General features: G+C 37.5%; 1 protein-coding gene across 1 annotated transcript; it reads left to right on the forward strand.

Annotated features, from left to right (window-relative positions):
* Positions 1-480: 480 nt before the first annotated feature.
* On the forward strand, positions 481-26,922 carry LOC146163257 (uncharacterized). Its single transcript, XM_083381774.1, has 5 exons — positions 481-733; positions 20,266-20,444; positions 21,130-21,291; positions 23,536-23,646; positions 24,621-26,922. The coding sequence occupies exons 1-5, from the start codon at positions 652-654 to the stop codon at positions 24,825-24,827; spliced, it is 741 nt and encodes a 246-aa protein (XP_083237900.1). The 5' UTR covers positions 481-651; the 3' UTR covers positions 24,828-26,922.
* Positions 26,923-27,091: the final 169 nt, after the last annotated feature.

The raw sequence follows: 27,091 nt of genomic DNA on the forward strand, positions 1-27,091 counted from the left end.
CCATCAGAAAAGAAGAATTGTAATTTTACTATTCGTACTCTTACTGCCGTAGTAGCCTAATCAAGTTAAGCGACCTGGATTGACACAGCGACATCAATTCTCGGCAATACACAGCAGTAATAAAAACAGCCATTCAAGGGAAAAAGCCATTCTTTATATAAAACAAATCTGCTCAAAAAAATTACGTTTTAAAACAAAAAGTGTATTTGGTTCACAAAACTTTTAAAAAGACTTCTGTTTTTTAGGTCCATCCATAGAAGGCGTGATTTAAGTATATTCAGTGAACTGGTTTGACAAACAAAGCCCAGCAGTACAACAGCACCAGGTAGTACTGTAGTAATAGGTAACCGCCGCCAACTTCCGCTTTATAATTGTCGGCCTACAACTCTCTCGGCCCAAAGAGACGAAAGAAAAAAGGCTGCGCGAATCTCAGTCGCCGAGGATTGCGCGGACAAAAGGCTGAGCTGGCTTCGTAGGCGAGCGGGCGTTTAAATTGAGGCCGAGGCTGCGACAGCTTTCGTAAAAGCGACTGATTACTGCGCGGAGCAGCCTGATTCTCTGATTGCTGCGCGACTGGCAACGGTCGAGCAATAATATGCTGTCGTGCTTGGCTAGTTTCAATTGTTGAAGCACCACCAAAGGCCCGCTGCAATGAAGGTGATATGCGCCGGCGCCGCCAAAACTGGTACTAAGTCCATCGCGGCCGCCCTAAGGATACTCGGCTACGACCAAGGTAGGTTTGTTTGTTTACAGTTCTTCGGCCGGGCGCGCTTTATTGATGAGTGTAGTGAAACGGCTACGCTTCGCTTCACGGCATTTTGGCGCGTTTGAAAGCTGGAATAACGAGCACTGCTTTGGCCCGTTTGCCAAAAATAACACAGCGCCCTTTTATGCAGTTTGTGCGTTAGGTGACCTTAGATTGAGCCTGATGCAGCAAAATATAGGCTTCCGGCAAAACCGGGCAATTTAAGTAGTGTTTTGCTTTTATTTAAGTAGTGTTTTATTGCCGTTTTGCTGATGATTTACATAACTTAAAAAGCTTTTGTACTTTTGGTTTAGCGTTAGCAATGAAAAGCTGCAAATTAACTGTATTTGGCCATGAACGCTTACTACTGAGTAGTACAGCACGTGCGTCATATTATATCTCTGCGCCAAAACGCGTCAACTGTATTTAGGCGTTGCGTTTGTTGTTCCGGACAAATCGCACGCAACCTGTTCGCATTATTATGGTGTTCGAACAGTGCGTGCTGTGACGTCACAATAGCTTTGACTGCGTTGTTTTCGTTTGAAGTCTAGCGGAGTTGTGCTGGTTTAACTCAGCCGTATCCAGTCACACCTTAGTTAAACCGACATACCATTGGCGGCGACAGACGAAGGCCACTTAAAAAGGGGTATATTTGTGGGGTGGGCGACGGGGTGCTTTATCCCCCCTAAACCCCACTTACAACTGTGCGGGGGCGGGGGTTGTGGGGCGTTTACCTTGTGTTAAATGCCTATGCCACCCCTGAGTGAGTGTTGTGTACGACTAGTCAAAATAGCGAAGTCTGTGCAAGGCAAGAACTCTGAATGACATAGCATGAATAGCATGAATAGGGTCTAAAATGTATTCTACGTCAAACTTCAACCTCCAGCCAGTATCTTCCTAGTTAGACATGTTTCGTTTGCCGAAATTAAAGCATCTTAAAACTGCACAGTTTCTTCGACGATTTTGCATGAAACCGCCGAAATTCCCACTTGCGTATGCAAACAAGAAAAACTCCCCCTTGTATCTACTTGCATATCTTGTCCTCCTGTAAATATATATAGGAATTTCCGTTAAAGCTCCCAAACCTAAAATTGCTGATGATGTGAAAGAGTGGTTTCACAACGTTTTGACGTTTCCACGAAATGCCAGCCAATTATATCACCTCAAAATAATCGCGGTCTCCCATAAAATGGTAGAAGCGTTATTATTGATGGCAGCCAGCGATTATCTAATTGCTTGAAGTTCACTTAGTTCAAAAAAACATAATTTGTCGACGATAAAATCTTAAACTTTTGACGATCCTAGCAATTTCCACCCAAATATTTCTCCTCAAAATAATTGTTATTGATCACAAAATGGACTGCTCCATTGCTAAAGGTTTTCTTGAGTGAAATAAGCCGCTAAACGTAATTTGTTGACAACATAAACAACAGTTTTTATACAAACCCAGGAATTTCCAGCTTATTATTTCTCCCCAAAATAAAAATGATACAGGTGTTTATATTGACCGGCAAAGCGACTGATCCATTGCTGGAAGTTTACCTTGGTTGAAGTAAGGCCGCTAAGCGTAATTTAGCGTTGACATAAACAAAAGCGTCACAACTTTTTGACACGCAGGAACTTTCAGCCAACTATTTCGCCCCAAAATAAACGCCGTTTAAAAACAACTAAAGAAAAGCGCTGTAATTATTGATCGGAGCGAACGTATGGTCCATTGCTGGAAGTTTAAGTTGATCAACTTTCGGCGAATGTCCTTGTTTACACACCGGTTCGAATGTTTGGGATCAGCGCATGCCTGGAGCGGGATTAAGCTGCAACAAATTTCGAGATGTTAAAACGAAAGTCGGCGCCGACGCGCGACGCTCGATTGCGATCTGCGTTTTCAAGGTCATCGGGTTGAACTTGAAGGACATAAATTTGTCGAGGCGTTGTTTCATCTCTAGGCTACAGTTGGAAATAATGTATCGAAATTATTTTATAGATTGTTTCTGTTTGTTCCTAATGTCAGTTTACAATGCCTGTTGTATTTAAATGCAATAGCGGAAGGCCTGTTTTAATATATACTTTGTCTAGATTCTAGAAGCACCTGTTTATCAAATGTATGCCCCAGAGCTGTCGAGAACAGCGAATGTGAAACGCAACCGCTTATTAACAGGAGTCGGCCGTTTTGCCTTCTTAATGTTTTAATGGGGCCTTGTCCTTCCCCACTATGTGAGTGCGGAGCCACACAAACGGCAAACCACATCGTGGAAGAATGTTCAAACTTTTCCTGTCCCGGTGGTCGGGCAGCAATATTGGCCGCAAAACCCTCTACCACGCAGTGGCTCACAAGCCACTGCCTAGATATCTAACCAACACGAAAGAAGAAGATAAAATGTATCTATATATTTAGTTACATTTAGCTATTCTATTTAAATGTAATAACCTGAAGAACTATTTTGAATGATATCTGAACACATTGACAATTAGATCAAAGCCTTAATTGAAAATTATTTAAAGTTTAGTTGGATTACATTCATAAATGTTTGTATATTGGCTTTAGAGTCATTTGAATTTTGACAACTGTTAATTAGTGATTTATCATTACCTGTTAATCTCAAACCTATAGTGCAATATAGTATGGTTTAGCTGACAGGCGAATGTAACTATACTTCTTGTAAAAACCGCAAACTGATAGCACCAACAAACCAGTAGTTATCGGCGTAACTAAACAAATCGAAGCGCACTGCAAAGTTGACATTACCTCGAGGTTAAACATTAAAAGCAGCTGACACTGCCGTTATGTAATTTGCCGAAAGCTGTCGGTGGGATTTCGGCGAAACGCAAGTATTATTGCATGGCCCAACCCGCCTGTACTAATCACCGGTATGTTTGCGCAAATTTGAATACAGGAACTCATTTAAATACAGTTTATTGTTCGCCTGAAGGCTGTAACAGTGGTCGAACGTGTTCGTTTGGTGTGATCTATGTGATAATGGCTTATTCTGAGATTTTATCGAGTTTTTGCAACTTCGTAACTTATCTAAAGTGTTTTAGATGAAATCCAGCATTACGATCGAAATTACAAAATCAATATCGTCGGAATAAAGCACAGTTAGAAATAAAACCAAAATAGAACTAATACATAACACGGACCCCTTAAAACTAGTTCACGGACGCCCAAGGGGTCCATGGACCCCAGTTTAAGAACCCCTCGGCTACACATACCAGCCGTATTCCAAATGCCTAAGTTACCTGCCTCGATATATTCTAAGTGTGCCGATCTTTGTTTTTGAAAATAAATTAGCCTATTACAAATATCCATGCCATACGGGACTTTAACACACATTATATTTTAGGTAACCAATAATATTAAGTGATAGTTTTGCGTTACTGTGCGTCGTAAAAGGGTGATAAGAAACTTTGGTTTGTAGAAAGCCATCCCTATTTGTAAAAAACAAACGGAACGGCGTATCAGTAAATAAATTAACAAAAAACATCTTTCATTTTATTTTTTTCTTATTTTCTTGAACAAAAACGCTCGAAATGTATCAAAAGAGATAATTCAGTCATTTGTATCCTTCTGCAATAATTTGTGTCAAGTTACAAAACATCTTCCCCCTAACCTAAAAGCCACGAAAAGAAGAAAGGTCGCTGGTAAAAATAGAATCGCCCCTTTCGTGTGGCTCAGTAAACCATGGCAGACTTGAACTTTAATTAGAAAACGTTGGTTTGGGTTTCTCGTTTTAAGTGTTCAAGGTTGTTTGGTTATAGTTCAACGCCCTCGGCAGAATTTGTAACTTTGTGCCCGTCACGATTAAGTTGATTCGTGCAGCCGGGATATAAGGATTGCTACTGACTGGATTGTGCGGTGGAAATTTGTAAAGTCCCCAAAACGCAAATAACTTCGTGTGGGTCGCATCACATGACTATTTGTTCACCGTAACGAGTTTTTTTACAACTTGTGAAGGCGCCAAGAGGGGATACACTTCTTTGTCTAAATGGGGACTTAGACTCAAATTCTCTAATTTTCAACGAATGATCATTTTTAAGGTCGAAATTTTCTTTTTAAGTTTTTAAGGTCCAAATTTTCCTTTTAAGGCAATTTTGCTGGTAGCTGTTCTGAATATTGAGCCCTCAGTTAGTGTAAATCTAAACATTTTTTTCAGGGAATTTCTCGAACATTCGTTTTATACCCTTCGTTCTATGCGTTCAAGCCAAGGCCCATTGTAAGCCAATCTTGTTTTTTATGTTTAGTATAGGGCCAGAGCTATTGTAGGCTGATCTAGGTTTCAAAGGGTATTGTGTCAGGACCTTTTGTGAGCCCCTATCAGGTTTAAGGAGACCTGTCACTCAAAAAGTATTAGGGTTTGCAAAAAGCGATTATACGATCCGACAAATTAGCAACGTGTTTCAACTGTTTTGTCAATGCGACATTACTACGCTCTGCGTAAAGTCAACAAGTGGAAATGGGTTTAACTATTCGCGTTTGGTTTATTCGTTGACGCGAATATCGAGGAAGTGAGTTAAATTTGTCGAACTCGAAAGGAACTTTCATTTTCATCTATAGCCTAAAGTCGACTGATGCAATGTCTATTCATAATTTTACCTCTGATTTTAGTAATATCCTTTTTGGTAGTATATATTGTTTAATATCTTGTCGATAATAGAGGTTTATTTTCACTCTAATACAATGTTCATCATTGGATTTTTCGTCTAAGAAATCTTTGTACTGATTCTCTCTGAAGTGGTGACCATTCTGTTAAATTTGTGAATGTGTTCGTTTTATTATGGAGCATAATGGTTGGAGTTGTAGTACGACATGAATAGGGTTGAAAAAGAAATAAAGGGTTGTTCGAAACGTTCAAATGATACCTACTTTTATATGGGCCTTGATATCCTTACTACGTATTCGTTGGCATGGTCCCCTTGTATCCTCACCTGCAACTTACCCTTGTAAAATGGGAGATTACATCACTGCACAGTAGTGTGTGTTCGTTGTGAGCTTTCAGTGTCGTGGTTTCCCCCTCAGATAAAAATCTTTCTTTTGAAGACTTGCATTTTGCCTGATTAGATTTGCTCTAAAGCACGTCCCGATCTTGCGGTATAAGCGCCCATTAAACGGCTGACAACCCTAACCCCGATTCGACAAGTGCAGCCGTATTATATAATACTTTTGTTTGACGTGGAATAAATATCAAAGCCCAAAAGTGGTCTAACATTTTGTAATCGCTTCGAAAAAATCTGTTCATTTTTGTTTTATATTGGTAAATGAAAAAAGTGCAACATATCGTTAAATTCAGGTTTTATATCCACGCGAGTGCAGTGTTTCAATTTAGGCGTATTTTGATCTATAGCTTAACGCGAAATCATTTACCGCAACCGCATATATGTGTGTGACCGTCGATATCCGGTTTGCGCGAACTTATTTGGTATTTCGAAATGCTGTCCCGCGCTCACATCTTATAGAAATTCTATTCGAACTTAATTGATATTTGGAACCAAAATGCCTGGCCGGCCGTCGAACCCGCAATACAATGGCAGCTTTGGAACGGCAGTTCGCCAAAAGGTCCCTTTTAAAACAAACGAACGGCTTTGAAAATAGTGTACTCGGCGCAACACTTATATTTGAAAAGTTAAAACCAGACAAAAAAATACAGGGAGCACAAACGTTTGTTGCTTTCTCTGCAGGTATAGGGCAGTGGTGACCCAACTTTTTATCGTAGAGGGCCGGATAACTGTAAGGATAACCAAACGTGGCCGGATAACTTTACATATTGAAGGTTTTGGGCCGGATATAAAACTATGTGCTGACCTATTTGAATTGAATATTATTAAAAGAAGAAAACATACTCAATTATTCACCAAAATATTTAGTAAGCTTCATGAAATGTTTGTTTAGTTTGATGCTCATCAAAATTTAACTTAGTTTGGCAGGTGTCAAACATTCCTGCTGATAAACAATTAATAACCTTGTTTTAGGAAATATCCTGCGAGCCCAAAGAATTAAACTGGCGGGCCGGATTTGGTGACCCCTGGTATAGAGTGTTGTGTACCGAAAAAACGAAAATACCTAAGCATTAAACAAAAAAAAACGCAAAATCAGTTCACTGTTAAATATTGTTTGAAAGAAGAAATTATTGTTCAATATCATGACCTTTTTCCAACGGCAGTGTCACGCAAACAATACTTTGCCCGCAATTTTGATTTATACTTGGACACATTTCAACCGATACACAGAAGTGTTAGCAATCAGTTTCGCTTTGAACTTGGTTTCCCAATCGCACAAAAGAAACACACGTGTTTACCTTGCAACTTAAAATGTCGAATGACGTGCTTAGCGCAGTAAACATCACAAACGTAACTCCAAGAGTCAACAACAGTAGCAAACTACACGCACATTGCACGACCTGTTTACCTTCAAGGCAAACCTTTTAGCAAAACGCAAAACATACGCGACCTGAAGGGAGTTGATTCGGAATTGCGACACAGGCCAACAACAACTTCTATTGGAACGAACCCGACTGAACGTCGCCAACATTTCTCGAAATTCTCATTCGCCGTCGAATTGCTTTCTTAAAAGTTCTCCTGGATTTTTTTACCTCTTGTAGGAATAGTGTTTTTTAGATGTTTGACTCGTGAAAGACTTCGATTGCTTTGTCAGGCTGTATGTGACATCATAAATCTGTGACGTCGCGCGTTTACGAATGATGACGTCATTAATAACGCCATTTTAAAACGAATATCTCGGATTGGTGTATTAGGTTGCTTCTCTTTTAAAAGACTTACTATGTATTTATTGTTGGGACGCGTGGAAACGGCGTTAACACGCCACTTGCTTCGAACACCAGTTGTGAGGCCATATTTCGCTTTTCAATTGACGTCACACATTTCTGAACATTGTTTGCACCTGCGTTGAATGCAGTGCAAACAGCTTATGCACGCGTTTGGCCTTACACTAATCAAATAGCAAGGTTGGCCAAGTGTACATAGCGAGCCTTACGTGGTCCCGGTGTACCGGAGTCGCCCTCGTTGTCCTTCAGGTGTCCCTTGTGTACCCGTTTGGCCAGCGGTGCGCCTGATGGACCTGATCACGCCAAGCAGTGGCCTTGACAAACTGAAACACAGACACAGTACTGAGGTGCACCTGTAATAACCCGGTGGAGAAGCATATATTAAGTTGCCTTTTCGTTGAACATTCAACGAATGATCCAGGTTGCTCGGCTTTTCTAGAGTAGCCGGACCATTTCTTATCGGTAGAAGTGAACATTTACCACGAAACCCATGGAAAGTCTATTGTTTGTAGAGCAACCAAAACATTAACCGGCCAAAATACTGATAAAAAATGACTAAGAAGCGCAAAGAACACAAAAGCTTTGTTAAAAAATGGCTTATTGACCCTTTAAAAGGCTTGACTAAAAGTGGCAGCCTTGCGTTTTGCCTAAAAAGTGCCTAAATGCACACTGTTAGAATATTTGAAAACATATCAAGGAAAATCGCAGAACATTCGACGCCTGTCGCTTTAAAGATCGTTTAAAAACCGGCCTGTTATGCCCACGGCATTCCTTAACCACTGTGCGACCGTAAAGTACATAATATAGCTTACTCATCACGTTAAGTGTGAATCGCGACGCACAATTTGTTCTGTGGCGCTTGACGCAGTTAAGAGTGGTTTGACGCAAGAATGAAACCGCCACTGTGGAGTGGCTGTTGACACCAATGTACGCCACAGTTTAAATATATTCGTGTTTTACAAGTCAACGTGTTTTGGCGCTGAACCTCTTGCGACTTGAACTTTTATTTTTTCTCTTAAAAACTAGTTTAACGCTTTCGCATTTGCGTATATACCGCTATAATTTTCTTTGTGACAAAGCAAAATTGCAGTTCTTGACAAACTGGTTGGAGGCTGTACTGGGACGAAGTTGGAATATCAAATCCTATACACTAAAGTATGGATGTCCGATAATATCGGATCGGAGCCGATACCTGATGCGAAGTGGTAGTGTGGGTACTTTTCCGATACTAGGGCGGTATCGGTGCCGATCCGATTCCAAATTAATTTTGAAATGTAAGCAATATTTTGCATTCTAGCGCAGAGTTTTAAGAATTTAACAAAAAAAAAAAAACAGTAAAAGTTTAACAACCGTGATAACTCAACTTATTAACTCTAATGCAAGATTTGGCTGATGAACGTGAAAAAATACCTTGAAACGTTTCAATTTCATCGATTTTGCTTGTTTGGGAGTAGTAATGACGTCATTAGGTATTGGATCGGAACGCGATACTTTTTGTCCATAATATCGGGTATCGGCATCGGAATAAAATGTCAAGATTCAAAAATCGTTACACAAAATTTGAAATGTTGTGTATATATTAAAAAAATGTTAAAAAAATACTGCATAGTTTAAGAGATTCAAAACTTCAATTTAGTCTGCCGCAACTTGTAAACATTGAAAACGAAATAACAAACAAAAAGCACAGACGGAAAAAAGGGTCTATCGTTCAATGAGTCAAGTTTCCCCTTTGCACAATAAATCTACTTCTCCACAGGCTATTCTTTCGTAGTTTTTAGTTATTCGCCCAGAAAACCGTTCGTTTGGCATAGCGCCATTCCCTAGCGACCTTTCTACCACCTTAGCGTCTACCTGGCCTAACGCCGCTTGCACCGGAGTAACCTCGGTGAACTGAAGTGACCCCGGTGCACCTGCGACATTCCCAAGTGTACCCGAGGTCAATGATGTGGCTTACGTGTTTTTCAGTTCCAAATGTGCTTTCGTGACTTTAGGCCGAACATATATAACCGCCGTGCGAATAGCAAGGTTAAATGAGAACAAACATTAAGACCTTAAAAGCAACAATAACCAAAGCAGAGAATCTATAATACCTTAGTATTAAGACCAACGACACAATAAAGCCAAATACACAGTAATATCCACGGCAGAATAAGAACTTAATCGTCTGAATAAGACGTAAACCTGTAGGAATAACCTTTGTGGGTTTATTTGGATCTGTCGGAATAAGTCCTAAATTTATCGGAATAAGGCATAAATGGCTAAAATTAACGCTTTAAATAAACTGTAGGGGAGGATATATGGGACGATCAGGGACCATCGGTCTGACATCGGCTGTTTTGGTGTGAAATTATTCGGGAAGTTAGTGATGTACTTAGGGGCGGGTCCTATAGTTAGGGTAAATGTTGTATATATGCCTGCGTTATATACAACTTATTTAAATAAAGTTGTTGTTTTTTTTTGTCCCGTTGTCGTGTCGGAAAGCTGTTTTTTTTAATAAACCAAAAAATATTGGCGCTTTACAATCAAATTTAGAACCCGAGTTTTTAAATCGTCATTTTTTTAAATCACACTTCTTACGCCTATTACGGATAACTTTGCTAACATTTCGATCTGGTGTTTAGATACCTTTTTGAGAGGACCGTTCAAATGTCCGTAACAAGTTGTGTAGCGCTGCTCGTGTAACATTGGTCTATTTCCGTCGTGTGATTTGCACGTCTTTTGCAAATTGCCAAGTTTCGGTCGAACATCGGTTCGGCTCGGTTCAAATCTGGCGTGACTGTGATATTCTCGCTAAACCTAATTTAGCGCTGCCTAATTAAAACTTGTTAATTCGTGAGGTGGCGAAAAGTAATAAGAGTAATAAACACATAACACATTAACTGAAGATGATACAAGCTCGTATCGAAACGTCTTAATCAAGATGATGTCGATCTACTCGACCTTTGTGGCTTTGAAATTTATTATCAAGCTACATTACAGATCCGTGCATAGTGTACCCAAATTTATGACGTGATCTGTAAAACTTTCATGCTAATTGGCAACGCGAACCGAAAAAAGTAGATGGCATGCGTTGAAAAAAGTTCAAGAATCGGTTGAGAGGTTAGATAAAAAGGCCATCACAAATAAATCTATTAACACGCACGACCCAAAACTTGCAAAAACATTACAAGCTCTTATCGAAACGTCTGAATCAAGATGATGCGTCGATCTACTCGACCTTTTTGGCTTGGCAATTTATTATCAAGCTACATTACAGATCCGTGCATAGTGTACCCAAAGAAAATGATATTATAAAGACTTTTATTCTTCAATTCTGAGTTTTGATTGTGAATTTTTCTTTCTATGTTTTTTTTTTGGTGGAGTAGATTAACCTTTCATATATTGAGGTAAATTGCACCCCCTATTGGCTGCATAAATTGACCTTTAATTAAGCGGGTTCAATTTCTTAAGTAGCACGAAGGGAAAAATGATTTAGAATCCGTAGTAAAAATATCAAAGCTTATATAGAAGTATTAGCATTTCGAACGTTTCAAATATCTCTTTGATCACTTTCAACATGTTACAACTTCTTACCACAATCTCTCAAGTCCCGCGTCTGAACAAAAAGAGTCAATTTCGCGTCTAATTCTGTAAGTGTAAGCGGTTCGAATTTTTGCTCGAAATTTTTGCAGCAAAACTGCGCACAAGTCCATGACCTCTCCTCGCCGCATTACAAACGATCACGGAACGCCCTAGCGCGAGCGCGAGCGCGACCCCCCTTAACCTCTGTCCGTGCTACTTGAACACGTGTTTGCGCGCCGCTTGTCGCGATTTAATTGTTCCTGGAACGATCGTCGTTCGAACCCGCTCGACCCCGCTCGACCCCGCTCGAATTTCAAGAGTTCGAAAAGCGAAAATTTCTATTTCAAGGCGTGTAATGTTGCCTGGACAGACAGCCTTTTTAGGGCATTACAGCGCGTTTTTTTGACACTTTGTTTGAAATAAACTTTACATTCAATGAATATGCTGTTTCTGCCAGTTTCAATTGTACAATTGTTCTTCCGGCAAAATTTTATTAAAGTGCCAACGTTTACATAAGGATTTAGTTGCAATTATATTGCCCTGAAGAAGATTGCCCGAATAGGTGGTCGAAACCTTGGCGCAATAATAAATTTTGTCGGAAGAACAATTGTGCAATTCAAACTTTCCTTTAAATTCCTTTTTTGGCTGCAATACTTTAAAAATCTAAAGCAACCGGAGTCCTTTAAAATCAGATACTTGCACTTCTGCACCTATACCATGTACTTTCAAGGTTTAGGTCAAGATTTGTTAAACTGTGGGTTATTTCCCCTAAAGTGGACAATTTTGCATTTTTGGGGGCAATTTTGAAAGTAAATTGCGCTTCAATCATATTAGATGTATCCATAGACCGTTTGCCAAGTACACGTAGCGTTCGCCTTTAATTAATTCAAATAAATATTTAAATTATAAAAGTAAGTTGTTATGCAATTCTGTTCATTTCTTATTAACTGATTACATGCTATCACCTAATATAACAGGTTGTTATAAATACATATATGGTAATTGAAAATTTATTAAGTTTTAACTATAAGGCTTGATACCTTTTAAAACATTGTCATTCAAAAACTCCGTAGCATAATGCCTGAAGGTTTTGGTTAGAAGTAGTAGAAATGTCGAAGCCCATATAGAAGTAGGTAACATTTTGAACATTTCGAATAATGCTTTATTCATTTAGTCGAAGTTTAAAATGAATAAAGAGATGTTGAAAACGTTCAAAATATGACCTATAGTTTTATTTAGGATATTCCTACAGTATTGAGTAGACCCCTTTTGGCTTAAAAGCACCACAAACTTAAACCACCCATAGAAGGGTTAATTGCGGAATAAAGTCTGGCCTCGTTAGCAGACCACGGAAACCGAACATTGAGGCAAGGCGAACTCGTAAGCGTTCAAACCAGGTCAGAATCTACACGGCCTCGTCAAATATTTGCTCCTCACGCGCTATGCAGCGTTGTCAGGATACCTGCTACGAAGGTTCGGTGTTGTGTGCTTGCTACGTCAGTCGAACACGTGTTACGTGAAAGAGCGGGGGGCCCCCTTAGGGTCTAAGCGCGAACCGGACCAACCCTCCTTTAGATTTCTGCTGCATTTGGTTCATCCTGTAAGGACAAGCGATGTGAAGCGACAGTCCCGGTATGGCCCGAGGTTGTGAGCTCGAACCTTACACCAGACTAATTATTTTTCTAGCCTGCCTTGTTTGCACCATTGATCGGCAGATTCGGCTAGTGTGCGATGGTTTTTCGGTGTGCTGTAAGAACAAGCTTTTTATTTGCGCCCGCATTTCGAAGTGGATGCTATTGGACAAAAGAGCGTTCGACATATAGTTTGGGCACTCAAAAACTATGGTATTATTTTTGGTAATACGTAATAAAATATCAAAGCCCATACAGAAGTAGGTAGCATTTTGGACGTTTCGAATAACTCTTTATTCATTCTCAACGATTACGTCGGACTATACAACCTCCAATAATTATGCTCTAAAAAACTTAGTTTGGTAATATTTTGTAGAGTATAAATTGCCATCGCTTGTATAAATGGTTAGATTTGTAGAACAACCTACATGTTCTTTTGCAAAACTTTTTTTATTTTATTCATAAGAATGCTAGGAGCTTCAGAATCATAAATTTAAAAGTGTTAAATTATAAATAAACTCCCCCATTCATTATTGTATTTTTATTAAATATGTTAATGTGTTTCTTGTAACGGCGACGTAACAATTTTCCAGGCTAGATCTCGTTGGTTAAAACGTTCATAAAAAAATTGACACCAACCCAAAATTTAATTTTCCCATACTACAAAAATATACAGACAAACTAAAGATTTAAAATTAAAAAAACAAAACCTAGTTAACCCTGAATCCGCCAATTCAGAAAAGATCTAAACCTAAAGCAAAATACATTAAGTTAATAAATTGAGATATTTGTTTCAATTGGAAAAAAATATGGATATAAAATATCGAGTGAAAATTAGAATCGCTCGTTACATAAAAAATAAGTCTTGAAAGTCAAAAGTAAGGTCAATATTTTAAAATATTCAAGAAATAAAATAGTTTTTCCACAAAAAACTGTTATTGCATTAGTGATAAATGACAGTAAAATTTTAAAACAACAAAAAAACGCTTCAAGCCCAACTTTCTATCGATGAGCGGACAAAAATGTCCCTCGCTTGAATTGGCGCACGCGCGTAACATTATGACGTCACAGACGCTTTGCAGAAGTTGCAGCACGAGTGCAAATTGCAGCACAATACTTTGCACTTGTCGTGACAAAACGACAAACGTTCGCGGTCAAACGGGTTCGTTTCAATCGCGCGTCTAAGCATTTTGTCGTGGGCTCGATATAAGTTATTCCTCCAAAGTACGGGAAATCGTGTTTCGAACTCGTTTAACATCGTTTTGTCGTGCTTTGTATTTCTGCTGAGTAATCCACGACGGAAAATCACCTGTTTTGAACCGATTCGACCTTCGTCAAGCTGAAACGGTCGCACTTTCCGCAAGTAAATATCTACTTTCCGTGTCTTATGTTTTCACGGAATTATTAAAACGCTACACAGTTTTTTTCTTCATGGATTAGGTTATTTGTAGCCTTTCGTTCAATTTAATTACCTAATTTTTTTCTTCATGTGATAACCAAAAAACAAAATAAAATTTTAAATGTATTTTTCATGTCTTGCTTTAACGTAATTCTTACAACGCTTCACAGTTATTTATTTGTGGATTTGGATTTTTGTAACCTTTCGTTCAATTTAATTACCTAAATTTCGTATTCATATGATGAAAATTACATTTATCACGCAAAAGAAATCCTCCGAAAATCGATAAAATCATATTATTATTATTGTAATTTTTTATATTGGGATCTAAGCCTGTTCTAACACTGCCAGTTTGTCTTTTATCCATATCGTAAAATTCAAACAGGACCACAAAGCGTATAAAAAAGGAGTCCATTCAAAAAGAGTAGAATACCATCGTATTCTGATTTTTTTAAATGAGTTTGTTTTAGATCTACTCTAAATATCGTGTTCGAACCCGTTTAACCACCATTATCGTGTTATATATATTACCGAGAAATTACTCGGCCTCTTTGGGCCGCCACGACCAAAATCACCTTTTAACCGTAACTTGCAATTACAACCCGCGATTTGCATAAAACAAAAAATGTTTTAATCTCTCGTTGGCAATCTTTAGTGTTTTCGCGTGTGAATCGCTCGTGGTGAACTGGTTTAACTTCTTATTTGCTTGTGGGGATTTTTGTCGAGTAATCACCTGGCATTTTTGCGCAGTCTACAAACTTGTAAATCAATTGGAGTTTCAAAAACATATTATCACAAGAATTTTAAAACATTGTCACAAGAACTTTAAAACATATTGTCACAAGAATCTTCAAAACATATTACCCCAACAATTCATAAAACACAGTACACAAGAATTTAGAAAACATGTTTAGCAAATTGGAGCACGGTTAATATGGATGTTTAAAGCTGCTGCCATCAATTAGTTTTCGCCATGCATTTATCCATAAGACCGCATTTTTTTGTTATGGGATTTCCGTTATTAGCAGACCCCGGCAGTAGTTAAGGAAAATATCGTTCTTGGCACTATTTAACTGCCTTTATCAGACATATATCATATCACTTCTACTGCAACGCCATTTAATTCTCCAATTTTGTGGAAAAATATTTAGGGAAAATTTTACCTAATTGGTTAAGAATTCCTGACAATTCGATATAGCTCAGCGTTAATTAAATTAATATCTACAATCTACTTTTTTGTGAAAAAAGTGAAAATTAGACTTCGTTTTTTAGTAAAACTAATGAGACACAGAAATTAGGTGAGATAATAATTTAATTTACTGTACAAATTAATTCAATTTACTCGACGATTAGCTATATCGAATTTTCAGTAATTCCAATCCTATTAGGTTAAAATTTGCTCTAAAAAAATTTTTAGGTTAGTTATACGAATCCAATTAGGTAAAAAAAGAACCAAAGTTTCCAGGCTTCACCATCCAAAGCGTTCTATAAGCACAAGACCAGAATTTTATCCACACCCTTTTCGGGTGTTTTTCGTTTCGTCAAATTAAAGTAAACCGCTAAGTCAGCTGGTTCCGTTTTTTGCGCTGTATTTTACCCGTGCTATTTGCTGACTTGTCTCGGTTCTTTTTTCGCTCGACGACCTATTTTTCGATCTTTATTGCTGCGTCATCACCTGTAATTTTTGCTGACGTCGCTCTAGATTTTTTGTTTGCAAAGTACGAATTGCTTGTCACAAATATGCAATCACAGCAAACCAAAGTTCATGCAAACTCAACGATGAGACATTTTTTTCTTAAACTTTAACTTGCGAAATGCTACACTTGGCGCGAATATCTTGCGAGTTTTGCACTGTTTTCGCTTAAAATTACAGTTGAATTTTAGAAAAATTAGTTTTAACTTCTACAATGTTTTTTGAATTAACAGTCATTAACAGTCTAAATTTAATTTCATTGTTAAGGTTGTGCTAATCACTAACTGAAATATGAGTTATACCAATTTCAAGATGTTATGGAAACTAAAAGATAATTGAACATCAAAACAAGATTAACTGTAACCTGGTTATTGGTTGAAAGGGACAGCTTATACCTTGGTACACAGTATTTGTTCCAATAATTTTAGTGCAGAGAAAAAAAACGGTTCCACAAGCCTAAATCAGAATTGTTTTTTGAAAAATCTATTCATTTTTTTTTGCATTTTGAACCAACTTGTAACACATTACGCTGCGTCTTATGCAATTACGCCAAAGTCTAACGAGTTATATTTGTTAGCGAGATCAATGTATCGCATTCACTGCGCCAATTATATTTTTTACCTTGTTTTGTTTGGATCTCTATTGTTAACCATCAAGCGCGGCTGATAAAATACGAGATGTTGCAAATACTTTTAAAACCAATTTACTTTTTATTAATAATTAGTAAGTTGATTAAGAAATGTACAGTGGAGCCTGGAGAGTCTTTGCAACTGGCTACGAAATACATAAAGTTAAGAGCTGCTAACTCATATAATCTCATTTTTTGTGCATTTCGTCTTTTAGTCTCGCTTAAATTAGAAAAAACGCATTTTGTCAAAGCTTGCAAAGTTTAACCTGTATTGTTTCACTTTATGCAAATCTTCCACAGGCTACACGTCAACTTCTATTAAAAATGGACGGTTTCGCTAGGTCAACAATAAATGTCACAAAAATTACAAAACTTATTTCTTCGAAATCTCAACGTTTTACAAAAATATATACCCACAAATATTCTAGACAATTTTTCGAAAAAAGAATTAAAAAAAGACGGTTTAAAATAGCACTAACCTTTAAATTAATACTAACTTCGAACTGTGCATAAGCTATCACATATGTATACTATGGACACCGCCCGAATGCAAAGTGTCATTTTGGAGTGTTAAAGGCACTAAATAACGGAAATAAACCGCCTACGCCTGGAAATTTAAATTTAACTTAAACACTGTAGTTATTTTGGATAACTTTTAAACCTTGCAATTATAAAAATAAATAAATAGAAAAGACATCAATAATAAAAAAAATGCGCACTACAAACTTGTAAAATTATTTAAGCTGAGCGACCATGCAGAATTCTGGAAAACCTTAATTCTCTCCAGGGGTTATTTACACGGTTTAACTCGATCGTAACCCTGTCAATTTGTCAAAACACGGAAACAAATATTCGGGTTTTGCACGCTTTTTGCAGTTTCAATTGGCTGAAATCGTTGGACCGTTTTCTAGGCTAGGTAAATTACAACGTGCTTGGCGTCAATTTTTATTTTCCAACCACCGAACGAATGAATTGTGGTCAATGACTTTCTGGACAGCAGATTAGGTTTTTTAGCACGTGAGAATGGTCCACAAAGCTCTAGGGCAGTGGTTCTCAACCTTTTTAGCACAAGGACCGGTAAAATTTCAAAACAAGTTTTGCGGACCGGTGGACCTTCAAAAATCAAAATTAACCCAAAACGCAACAGTATGCAACTAAAACACTTCTTAGCTTTCACATACAACTGGTCTTAAAGTTTAACAGTTAAACGGTGGCCAAAACACTTTGTGACGTACAATTAAGTCGAAAGTAGACCATTAACTCTATGTTACGCGACAATGCTGGAAATTACGGAGCTGGCGAAGTTCTAAATTTGATGGATAAGCCTTCACCATCTTGAATTTTGCAATTGAGAAATAAAATTGTAATATATTTGGCGGACTGGCAGGAAAATGGACGCGGACCGGCGATTGAGAACCACTGCTCTAGGGAAGTTATTAAATCACCCATTTATTGATGAGTTTGACCTTGGCACCTGCTGTTATTAAACTAACCGCTTTCCAATTGTAATTCCGGAAATAGTTCAGTTTTTTATTAAATGTGCCAACGTTTGGATGACCTACATATAAGATTTTCTTTAGGGCAATGATATTGCAACTGGTCGAAACAAAATATATAGCAGTCAAACAATAAAGAAAACACAATTGAACACGGTTTACAAGACGCTAGAAAATTTAGCCTGCCCTGTTTGTATCGTTGATCGACAGATACAGCGACTCTGTGGTGGCTTACGGTGTAGGCTTTATTGAAAGCTTAATTTTGGCTCGGCAAAGCAATAGCGGAAACATGGTATAGGCTCTCAACTCGTCCAGTTGTTCCTTTCTCTCAACAAGTCCAGTTGTTCCTTTCTCTCAACAAGTCCAGTTGTTCCTTTTGGTCTCTGTTCATTGGAAGTCGTCGTTGAAGTCAAACGATCCGTGGAAACTCGCTTCAACTGCGCCCACGCATTTGCATCGTGCGTAACCTCAAACCTAGTCGCGACTGTATGATTTCTTCGACTTGACATCGCTCTGTATTCCAGTACCGATAAGTGATCCTTGGAAATCCACTTTGAGTGTGTTCAGTGATCCAGCCCTTACTAAGTAGTACTGGCGAAATGCTACGCAGGCGCATAATTATATACCGGCAGTGTTGTAATGACTGTTGATTTGCAGTGTGCACTTATGGGTCAATGTTTTCAAATTACTTGACTTAAGTCTTTTGATCTTTGGTACAAATGACTTGAGTTAGACTTAATTCATTAATATACTAAATAACTTGCTTCGAAATCAGATCTATTTACTAAATATTGTTGAACAAATTGGGAGTATTGTTAAATAAAACTTGATTTTTTAAATAACTTGACTGCGAATCGTTTCGAAACAACACACACTGTATATGGGGCGTATATATAGCATTTCACTCAAGAAAAAAAATATTATGTTAAAAGCTTACAAAAAGTTCGGTGAAAAAAATAAGCCGCCAAAGCTTTGCTGTTGTACTTTTGGGTTGCCACATAGACTGTTGAGAAACACTCACATGGAGTATTTCGCAAGTCACAATTGCGAATGTGTACAGTTGGGCCATTGAAGGCCATCGTTCATTTCCAGGCCAGCTAAATTATCGGCGGTCATTCAGCTCGCATACACCACCGCTGTTGTGTCACAATCGGTTCGCGATTACGCAATCCGTGCCGTCACTACTGTTTGTCAGTCGCGCGCGTTCGCCGTAGCGCGAAGGTCGCACAAGGTCAAACTTGAGATCGGTTGAGGCAACGTGTTTTAGTTTGTGCTAAGGACGAGATATACGCGGAGTAAGCAGCGGGATGTCGGGGTTACGTTTCCTCTATATTGGGTCAAACGTTTGGTTATTAGAAGTAAATTTATTTGCAACGCGTCCCGTCACTTGTTATTAAGCCTATCACTGGCTATTTATTAACGTCATAGACGCCGACTTTTCTGCTTGCAATCTTCCGCTAAATATGACGTCACTAAATGCCCGCGTGGAGTAATCTATATTTGCTTTTGGTGTTTCATTATTTCAATAATTGATGAATGCGAAAACAAATTGTGATCGCTTATTTCGTCAAAGCCCTTAATAGTCCAATGGGTTCGTTTTAACAAACAACGGTGTAAAGTCAGTGCTTCTCAACCTTTTTTCGCGGCGACCCAAATATTAAGCGTAAGTATGACGACTGAGCTTTTGCGACTCAATTGTTTTTTCTCGTAAGCGAAATAAAAACCAGCTTCTTGTAAGCGAACAAAAAATAGGCATTAGCATAAAGAATTTCGAATTTTAATGATTATTCTAAACATTATTTGAATTGCTTCCTTAGTTTTCTTAATTGATAAATTTTTCTCAGAACCAATCCTAATTTATACAAACATATGAATTACTGCGGTCGACGACCCAGCCAAATCAAACAGCAACCCAATTTTTGGTCGCGACCCATCGGTTGAGAAGCACTGGTGTAAACGTTCATATTAATATAATACAAACTTTTTTTATTTGTCAGGCGGTTATTTTGCTGAATTACTAGTCTTGGCCCTTGAATACCTATCAGAGTCCTAAATGGGACGAATCAAACGAAATATACAGTATAAAGAACGATTTGATATTTTGAGGGGGGATGAACACCCCAAGTTCCAGTTCTATTTTATGATTTCCAATCAGTATTCAAACGTCAACAAAATTGATTGAAAAATTCTTTCCAGGCTATTTAAGTGCACAATTCTTGTTTTGCACAAAAACAAACCACTCCAACGCAGTTTACGTCAGTTCAGCATTTTTCAAAACTCCCGCTCGACGGAAATCCGACTTCCAGTTGTGACATCACAATGCTCTCGTTGTTTTCCAGTCTACGACGTGGAGGAGGCGATCGAGTTCGCGTTTTGTGAATGGGAAGCGGTGTGGGAAGGGAAAGCCCCGAATCTGGACCACGTGTTGGACCTGTACTCAAAAAACGTGGAGGCGGTTGTGGACCTTCCCCATTCCTACTTTTTCCACGAATTCCTTCAAAGATGGCCCAAAGCCAAAGTGAATAAAACTACATTTGCACTGTGGTTAAAAAAATGTTTAATTTTGTTTTGAAGTTGTGAGGTAACGTTAGTTATCGCCGAAACGTTTGTAAAGAACGAAACAATGATTTTTACGAATATAATGCCTTAAAATATATTACATTGTGTTGAAAAGTTAATGTAGACTATTTTAAGTTATTTAATAATAATCGGTGAAGTAAAATTTGACGTTTGTTAAACAATTTGAAAATTTAAACTCAAAACTGGTTGGGAAGTTTACGTTTCAAGGTTGATTCGACCATTTAACTCTTTTTATGACAATTTGGAGAGAAATAACGTGTTGTCATTTTTGGATAAAATAGTGAAATACCATCCCTTAAAGCAGGTCTATGAAAAGCCCTACATTGTTGTAAATATTAAAGCTGCTTGGCAGAGTTTTCGTTTAAAAGTTGATTGGACGAATAAAACAATTTAAAGGTAATTTGACTAAAATATAATATGTTTAATGAAATATCGCGAAAAACAAACGTTCTAGGAAGATCTCTTCCATTGATTTCGGTAACTTAAAAAATTCAAAAAAATATAACAAAAAGTTCAAAAAAAAATATATATATATATTTTCCCCTCCCAGTACTAAACTTATTTTAAGTGGAAGTGATTGTACAACAGCTTTTGCATTTTTACCCAGTTACCCAATCTCACAGGTAATTCTGATGACCCGGGACCCCGACGAATGGTTCCAGAGTTACAAGACAATGATGAAGCGAGCCAAGGGAGATTACATGCTCCTCTTGCTCTTCTATCTATTCTCACCCTCCCTCAGGAGACTGGCAAAGTGGTATTATCAACTGTCAACCATCACTTTGGTAAGTTTTTGAGGTTAGGTAAGTTTCCTCGGTTGTAGAACCAGCACCGTAATGACTTTAATCAAAGAACTTTGACCTGATGAAGCGCGGTTGTATGAAAGCTTGTCGAGAATTTATACAGTGCCACCTGATTCCTCTATTTAATCAAAGACTTAAGTGCACTTCAGTCACTGTTTTTAAATGACTTTACTTCAATTAAGTCCCTTGGGCAAATATACTTCACTTCACCTCAGTCTTTCAGACAAATGACTTGACTTGGACTTAAGTCATTGTGATATTTTGATTAAATTAATTTTATAATATTATCTAGCCCAAGTGAAGCTGCTTTATGTCCAACGATTACGGCTTACGTAACATGGCACAGCGGAAGCCATTGCAGACAAACCGAATCTGTCGATCAATGATGAAAGCAAGGCGTAAGCTAGAACAACTTGTCTGTAGTGAGGTTTGAACTCACGACCTCGGTTATTGTGGGTTGGTTAGTAATTGTTTTGTCCAGTGTACAGTAAAAAAATGAATTACTTTGTGATACTATTAAAACATTTCAGCTAGTCTGCGGTGGTATTTGATTTTTAAATTCTTTTTGAATAAACTTAAGTCAAGGGTGATCTCAATAATTATACTCCGAAAAAGCGTAAATTGGCATATTTAGTTTTAAATCGCGCCCGTAGGCAACCATTTGATGTATAGAAACCACTGCACTTTTGCCAACTTGCGTTATTTGTGGAAGAGTAATTACAGAAAGCTAAGCACGAAGTTGTTTACGAATCAAAAATTAAGTAGTTCTCTTAATCCAAACCAGCTGTTCTAGGTCGCGACTCGCGGGTGGTATATGACCCAATCGTTACCTGTGTCGATTTGCAAACTTATATAGGCAAAACTGCTTTAAAAATCAAACAACAGCGATTTTAGAATTCCTAGATTTGGAAGTTGTTTTATTTTTCGAATTTTTGTCAACATTTTTCAACATTTATTGGCTTTAAAAGGTGAAGCAACTTTATAAAAATAAATTGTTTTATTAAGTGGGCCGAAAAAGTATTTTAGGGTCTTTATTGACAAACATTTTTTTGGGTTAGTGTTTATTGCTGTGTTTTAGACTGAGTTTTGTTATACAAAGTTGTGAAAGAGTGGAAATTGTTTTTATTTAACTTATAGAAAGGTATAATCCTACTTCTGCTGGTTTTAAAAATAATAAATTCTTAGTTGAAGTGTTCTTACTTCGTAAGATTTAAAGAAAAAATAAAATTTCTGGTCCTAAAACTTTAATCTCTTAAAACTTATAGATTTCAAAAATAAATATAACAAAAGTACTCCAATTTTAGCATTGCAATTGTATCCCTATTTTCAACGTTCGCCATTATATCTTTTTTTAACGAATCATCACAGCAATAATCTTGTTAGTTGAGTGCTTGAGACCCTCATTAAAATCTGTCCTTTTAATCTGGCTGGGAATGTTCAAAATGAGAGCCGAGGTCAGTGAACTCTTAACTTTGCATTAGCACGAAATTCTCATCAAAGTGCAGAGCGACCTCTAAGATGCGACGATAAGAATTCATGCCAGACTGCGGTGTCGCTTTTTAAGCAATCAAGAACGCATCGCAGTAATTACGCAGTAATAATGCAAGGCGCCTTTTACGTCACGAAAAGTATGCAGCGAATGCTAAACAGTTAATCCTTTGGTAGAATATCAAAGCACTCGAAGTAGAAGGTATAGCGTGTTTTTTAAGTGCTAAAAATAAATGAAGAATGATGCAAATTATTTAAAAGTATGCTACTAACTTCTGTGCGGGATTCTAAATCTTTTCTAAGTGTAACTACAAGCTCCAGACATTGTATGCTTCAAAGTATATCCTGTGTTATGCTAAACTGTTTATAGACAATTTAACCATGGTTACGAAACCTACGATATTTTTTTAGTCTTAGTTTGGCAGAAACCGAGACCTGGTTTATGTTTTGCCCAAAATTTTGGTGAAAATTGCAAGAGATAAACACGGCGTTTAAAGCTAAATCAAGTTGCTATCCTTCAGATTAATAAAAACGAAAATTAAAATGGTAATAATGGTAAAAATTGTGGCATATTTTCAGTTTTTACTGGGTTTCCTATTACGATTTTCAAGTCTCATGTTTGGATTGAAAAGCAATATGGGGTCAGTATTTAAATTTCAATTAACTTCGCTGATAAAAAATGGTGACAAAAGTGTTGAAAAATCTCACTGGTTTAACAAAATTCTCTTTAACCCCCAGGGATCCACCAAACCTCACGAGTATTTATGGAAGACCTTCCTGAGACGTCACAATGCCGCTGTCAGGGCGACCGTTCCGCCTGACCAACTTCTAGAATACAAAGTTCAGGAGGTATGCCGACGATGGTTTGTTAAAACTTTATATGGTATATTATAAATATAATGGTATTTTGGAACACTATATACGGATCTGTTCATAAGTTTAATGGTAAAAATAACGGCCCAAATAGACATATAAAGCATTTTTTTTTTTTTTTTTTTTTCTTCTTCTCTATTATATATTAAAGCATGTCGCTTTTTTTTTATATGTTCTCAAAAATATTCGCTCAAACGAAGCACATTGCAGTTTCTTCTACATGGCCTGTGAATATAATCGTGGTTCTTCAGACACAGCGCAGCCCCATAAAAACACTACATTTGTTTTTAAGACGTTATTCGAAAATCTAAAAAGAGTTTTTAAACATAAACACTTCCACGTGAACAGTACTTGTAAATCAAGACAGCTAAAAAATAGCCACAACTCGGGATGGTTGCTACTATTTATTCCGACATCCGATATCCGATATTCATGACCTAAAGTATCGCGTTTGGAAAATTTGAAACAAGTGACAAATTTGCAAAATAATATGGTCAGAAATTTTTTCAAAAGAATCAAACTTAAAGAAGAATCCAATTCCACCCGTGTTTTCCCTTTTTTAGGGTTGGGAACCTCTGTACAAGTTCCTAGGCCGTGAGATCCCCAAAGTCGATAAAATTGAAATTTTATTTTTGAAATAATAACCTAAACTTACCAATGATCAGAAATTGAGGTCGACATTTATATTGCAAGGGTCAAGGTGATATTCAACATTACATATTCAGTACAACATTACAACCGTTTTCCCTTTCTCCTTATGGTTGGGAGCCTCTGCTGTGCAAGTTCCTAGGCCGTGAGATCCCCAAAGTCGACAATTGATACTTTCTTCTGTAAAATAATAATTACCAATGATCAGTAATTGAGGTCGACATTTATATTGCAAGGGTCAAGGTGATTTCCAACATCACACATTCAGTGCAAAATTACAACCGTTTTCCCTTTCTCCTCAGGGTTGGGAGCCTCTGTGCAAGTTCCTAGGCCGTGAGATTCCCAAAGTCGACTTTCCGTGCGAGAATCAAGCGGAGGACCCTAAGAACGTTGCGGATCGGATGATGCACCAGCCCTGGATCGCTAGGAAGATGAGGAGGGAGATCAAACTCGTGTGCGCTTGCTTCTTCCTCCTTGTCTCCGCTCTCATGGCTTGCCTCGTGTTTTAGTGAAGAAGATTAGGAGGTCGGGCGCTGTATTTTGACACACTGGAACAGTGTTTTTTTTTCGAATCGGTCCCCCAAATTTCTTCAGCGGTTTCCCAAATTTTGGACTTACAACTCTTTGGTATTTAAATGAAACATTTGCGGTCTCTTAAAACTATTTAGCGGTCACCCAAACTAAACCTTAAAAAAACCCTGCACTTGAATATGTTTATTGTTTATACATTAGATATATCAATTTGTTTAATGTTTTTATATTTAACTTATAAGATCAATAAAGGTTATCAATCTTAAAGTCCAAAAACGTGGAGTAAATTGACATCATCTTGATTTACTCGACTCGTTTGACTTTGAGATTCGCTGAAGGAGGTCGCTGTACTTTGACACACTGGAAATGTTTATACGTTCTAGATATCTTAAGAGTTTTTTGCTGAATGAAACATTCACACATATGTGTGGTAATAACTGAGATCTAGCCCTTCGAAGCTGCCTTTTGACCAACGACTTCGGCTTACGTATAATTAGTACACCGAAAGCCATCGCAGACTCACCGAATCTAAGTTTTGCTGAGTTTGAATTTATTTATGATCTTTTCATATTCAACTTTAAATATTGACCTTTTTGGCTCTGAATCGCAAAGCCCAAAATAGTCAAGTAAATCGACATCGTCTTGATTCGCTCGACCTTTTATTATTCATTATTAGCAAGCTACATTACATATCCGTGCATATTGCACGATACAGCTTCGATATCTTTGATCCTAAAAATTCAAATTTAAATAGGTAAAATTAACTTGATTACAGTTCAACATTACCGTTGCCATTTCATTTTTTCACGATCTTTAAAAATTGAACTTTTTTTATAAAAAAACATCTATTTGATTATTGTTATTTTCTTTTAATTCTGCGTGCTTTTATTTTTGAGCTACCAAATGAAGCTAATGTTATAAAAATATTCGTAATTTAAGTCGATTATGTTCCACATTTCTTGAGTTGCGCGGCTGTATTTATAAGAATTTTTAGAATACTTAAACTATTAAATTTGTTGTATTAATGGGAGGGTTGTCTCCTCTGGGACTTTCACAGCTGTGAGATTGTGTCTTACGAAGGAATATTAACCCGAAATTTACTCCGAAAGTATTGGTTTGTGTGAACTAAACACCCTATTTAAAAATTCAAGTTGTAAAATCTCATACTACTTCACTTCATACTACACAGCAATGTTGAACTATGTTGCCTAAAATACGTTTTCATATTAGTTACTGTCAAACTAGCAGAACACTATTCAAAGTTAAATCATTAGGAGCACGGGTTCTTAAGCTAGGTTCTTGGAGGTCCATGGAGGCCCAAGTTAAAATTTTGGTGAAACACTTATTCCGTTTATGTTCACAGTTACAATTTAACTGTATCGTTTATGTTCAAAGTTACAATTTAACTGTATCGTTTATGCTCAAAGTTTCAGAGCGTGCACCAAGTTCCAACTATTTAGCGAACGTTAAAGCCTTAAAAAAACTTTCCCAAAAAAGAAGCATGTTAGTTCTTTTTCCAACTGTTTAGTTTTATTATTTTTCAATGTTGTTCCCGAACTATTTTACCGAATGTCGATCTACGAGTTCATTCTCCCTAAACTGGCGGCCCGCTCATCCAGTCCAGTGTACTGTTTTACTATTGTTATGTCACACCGTTCCATTATGCAAGTATTCCAACCGCCCGGTCGTTACCTCACAGCAAAAGGACCAAAATACCTACGTCATTGTTGACGAAACACCTGCGTTTGTGACGTAACAACCACGTTCGAGAATGGAACCCAACGCCAAGAACATTGCCCCAAGCTTTTGTCGGCAAAAAATGTCAAAAGTTTTGTCGCGCGCTTGTTTTAATTTAAAAGCTGTTTGTTTTGATTTGTAATTGCGTTTTTTTCCCCGCGCATTTCGCTCGATGCGCCAACATACCTCAGTGCCAAAGGGTAATTGTTGAATTGCTTTTCTTATTAAATTAAAAAGATTCTACGTCGTTTTTTGAGTGGGGTAAGCGCGAATCGTTTTTTTAATGCGTTTTCATGTCTGTATTTAATCCTAATTGTTAATAAAATTTTGTAATCAAATCGACAAACTGACTAATTGTACAACATCTGCTTAATCTCCTTTCCTTAGGAACATGTCAGCAGATATTAGGTAACCTTAAAGTGAGCAATTATTAAGAAAGACCTGGTAGAACCAGCACTAATATTCAAAATGTACAAAAAGGCTAGGTCTGCTGAACAAATCATAG

Source organism: Ascidiella aspersa, chromosome 2 (assembly GCF_963924565.1).
Source record: "Ascidiella aspersa chromosome 2, kaAscAspe10.2, whole genome shotgun sequence".
Classification (NCBI taxonomy): Eukaryota; Metazoa; Chordata; class Ascidiacea; order Phlebobranchia; family Ascidiidae; genus Ascidiella; species Ascidiella aspersa.

Excerpts from the sequence above, each read along its gene's own strand:
- LOC146163257 (XM_083381774.1), top strand. The coding sequence starts at position 652 with ATGAAGGTGATATGCGCCGGCGCCGCCAAAACTGGTACTAAGTCCATC. Across the intron at positions 734-20,265 it reads GATACTCGGCTACGACCAAG|TCTACGACGTGGAGGAGGCG; the intron begins GTAGGTTTGTTT and ends GTTGTTTTCCAG. Across the intron at positions 20,445-21,129 it reads AAAGATGGCCCAAAGCCAAA|GTAATTCTGATGACCCGGGA; the intron begins GTGAATAAAACT and ends CCAATCTCACAG.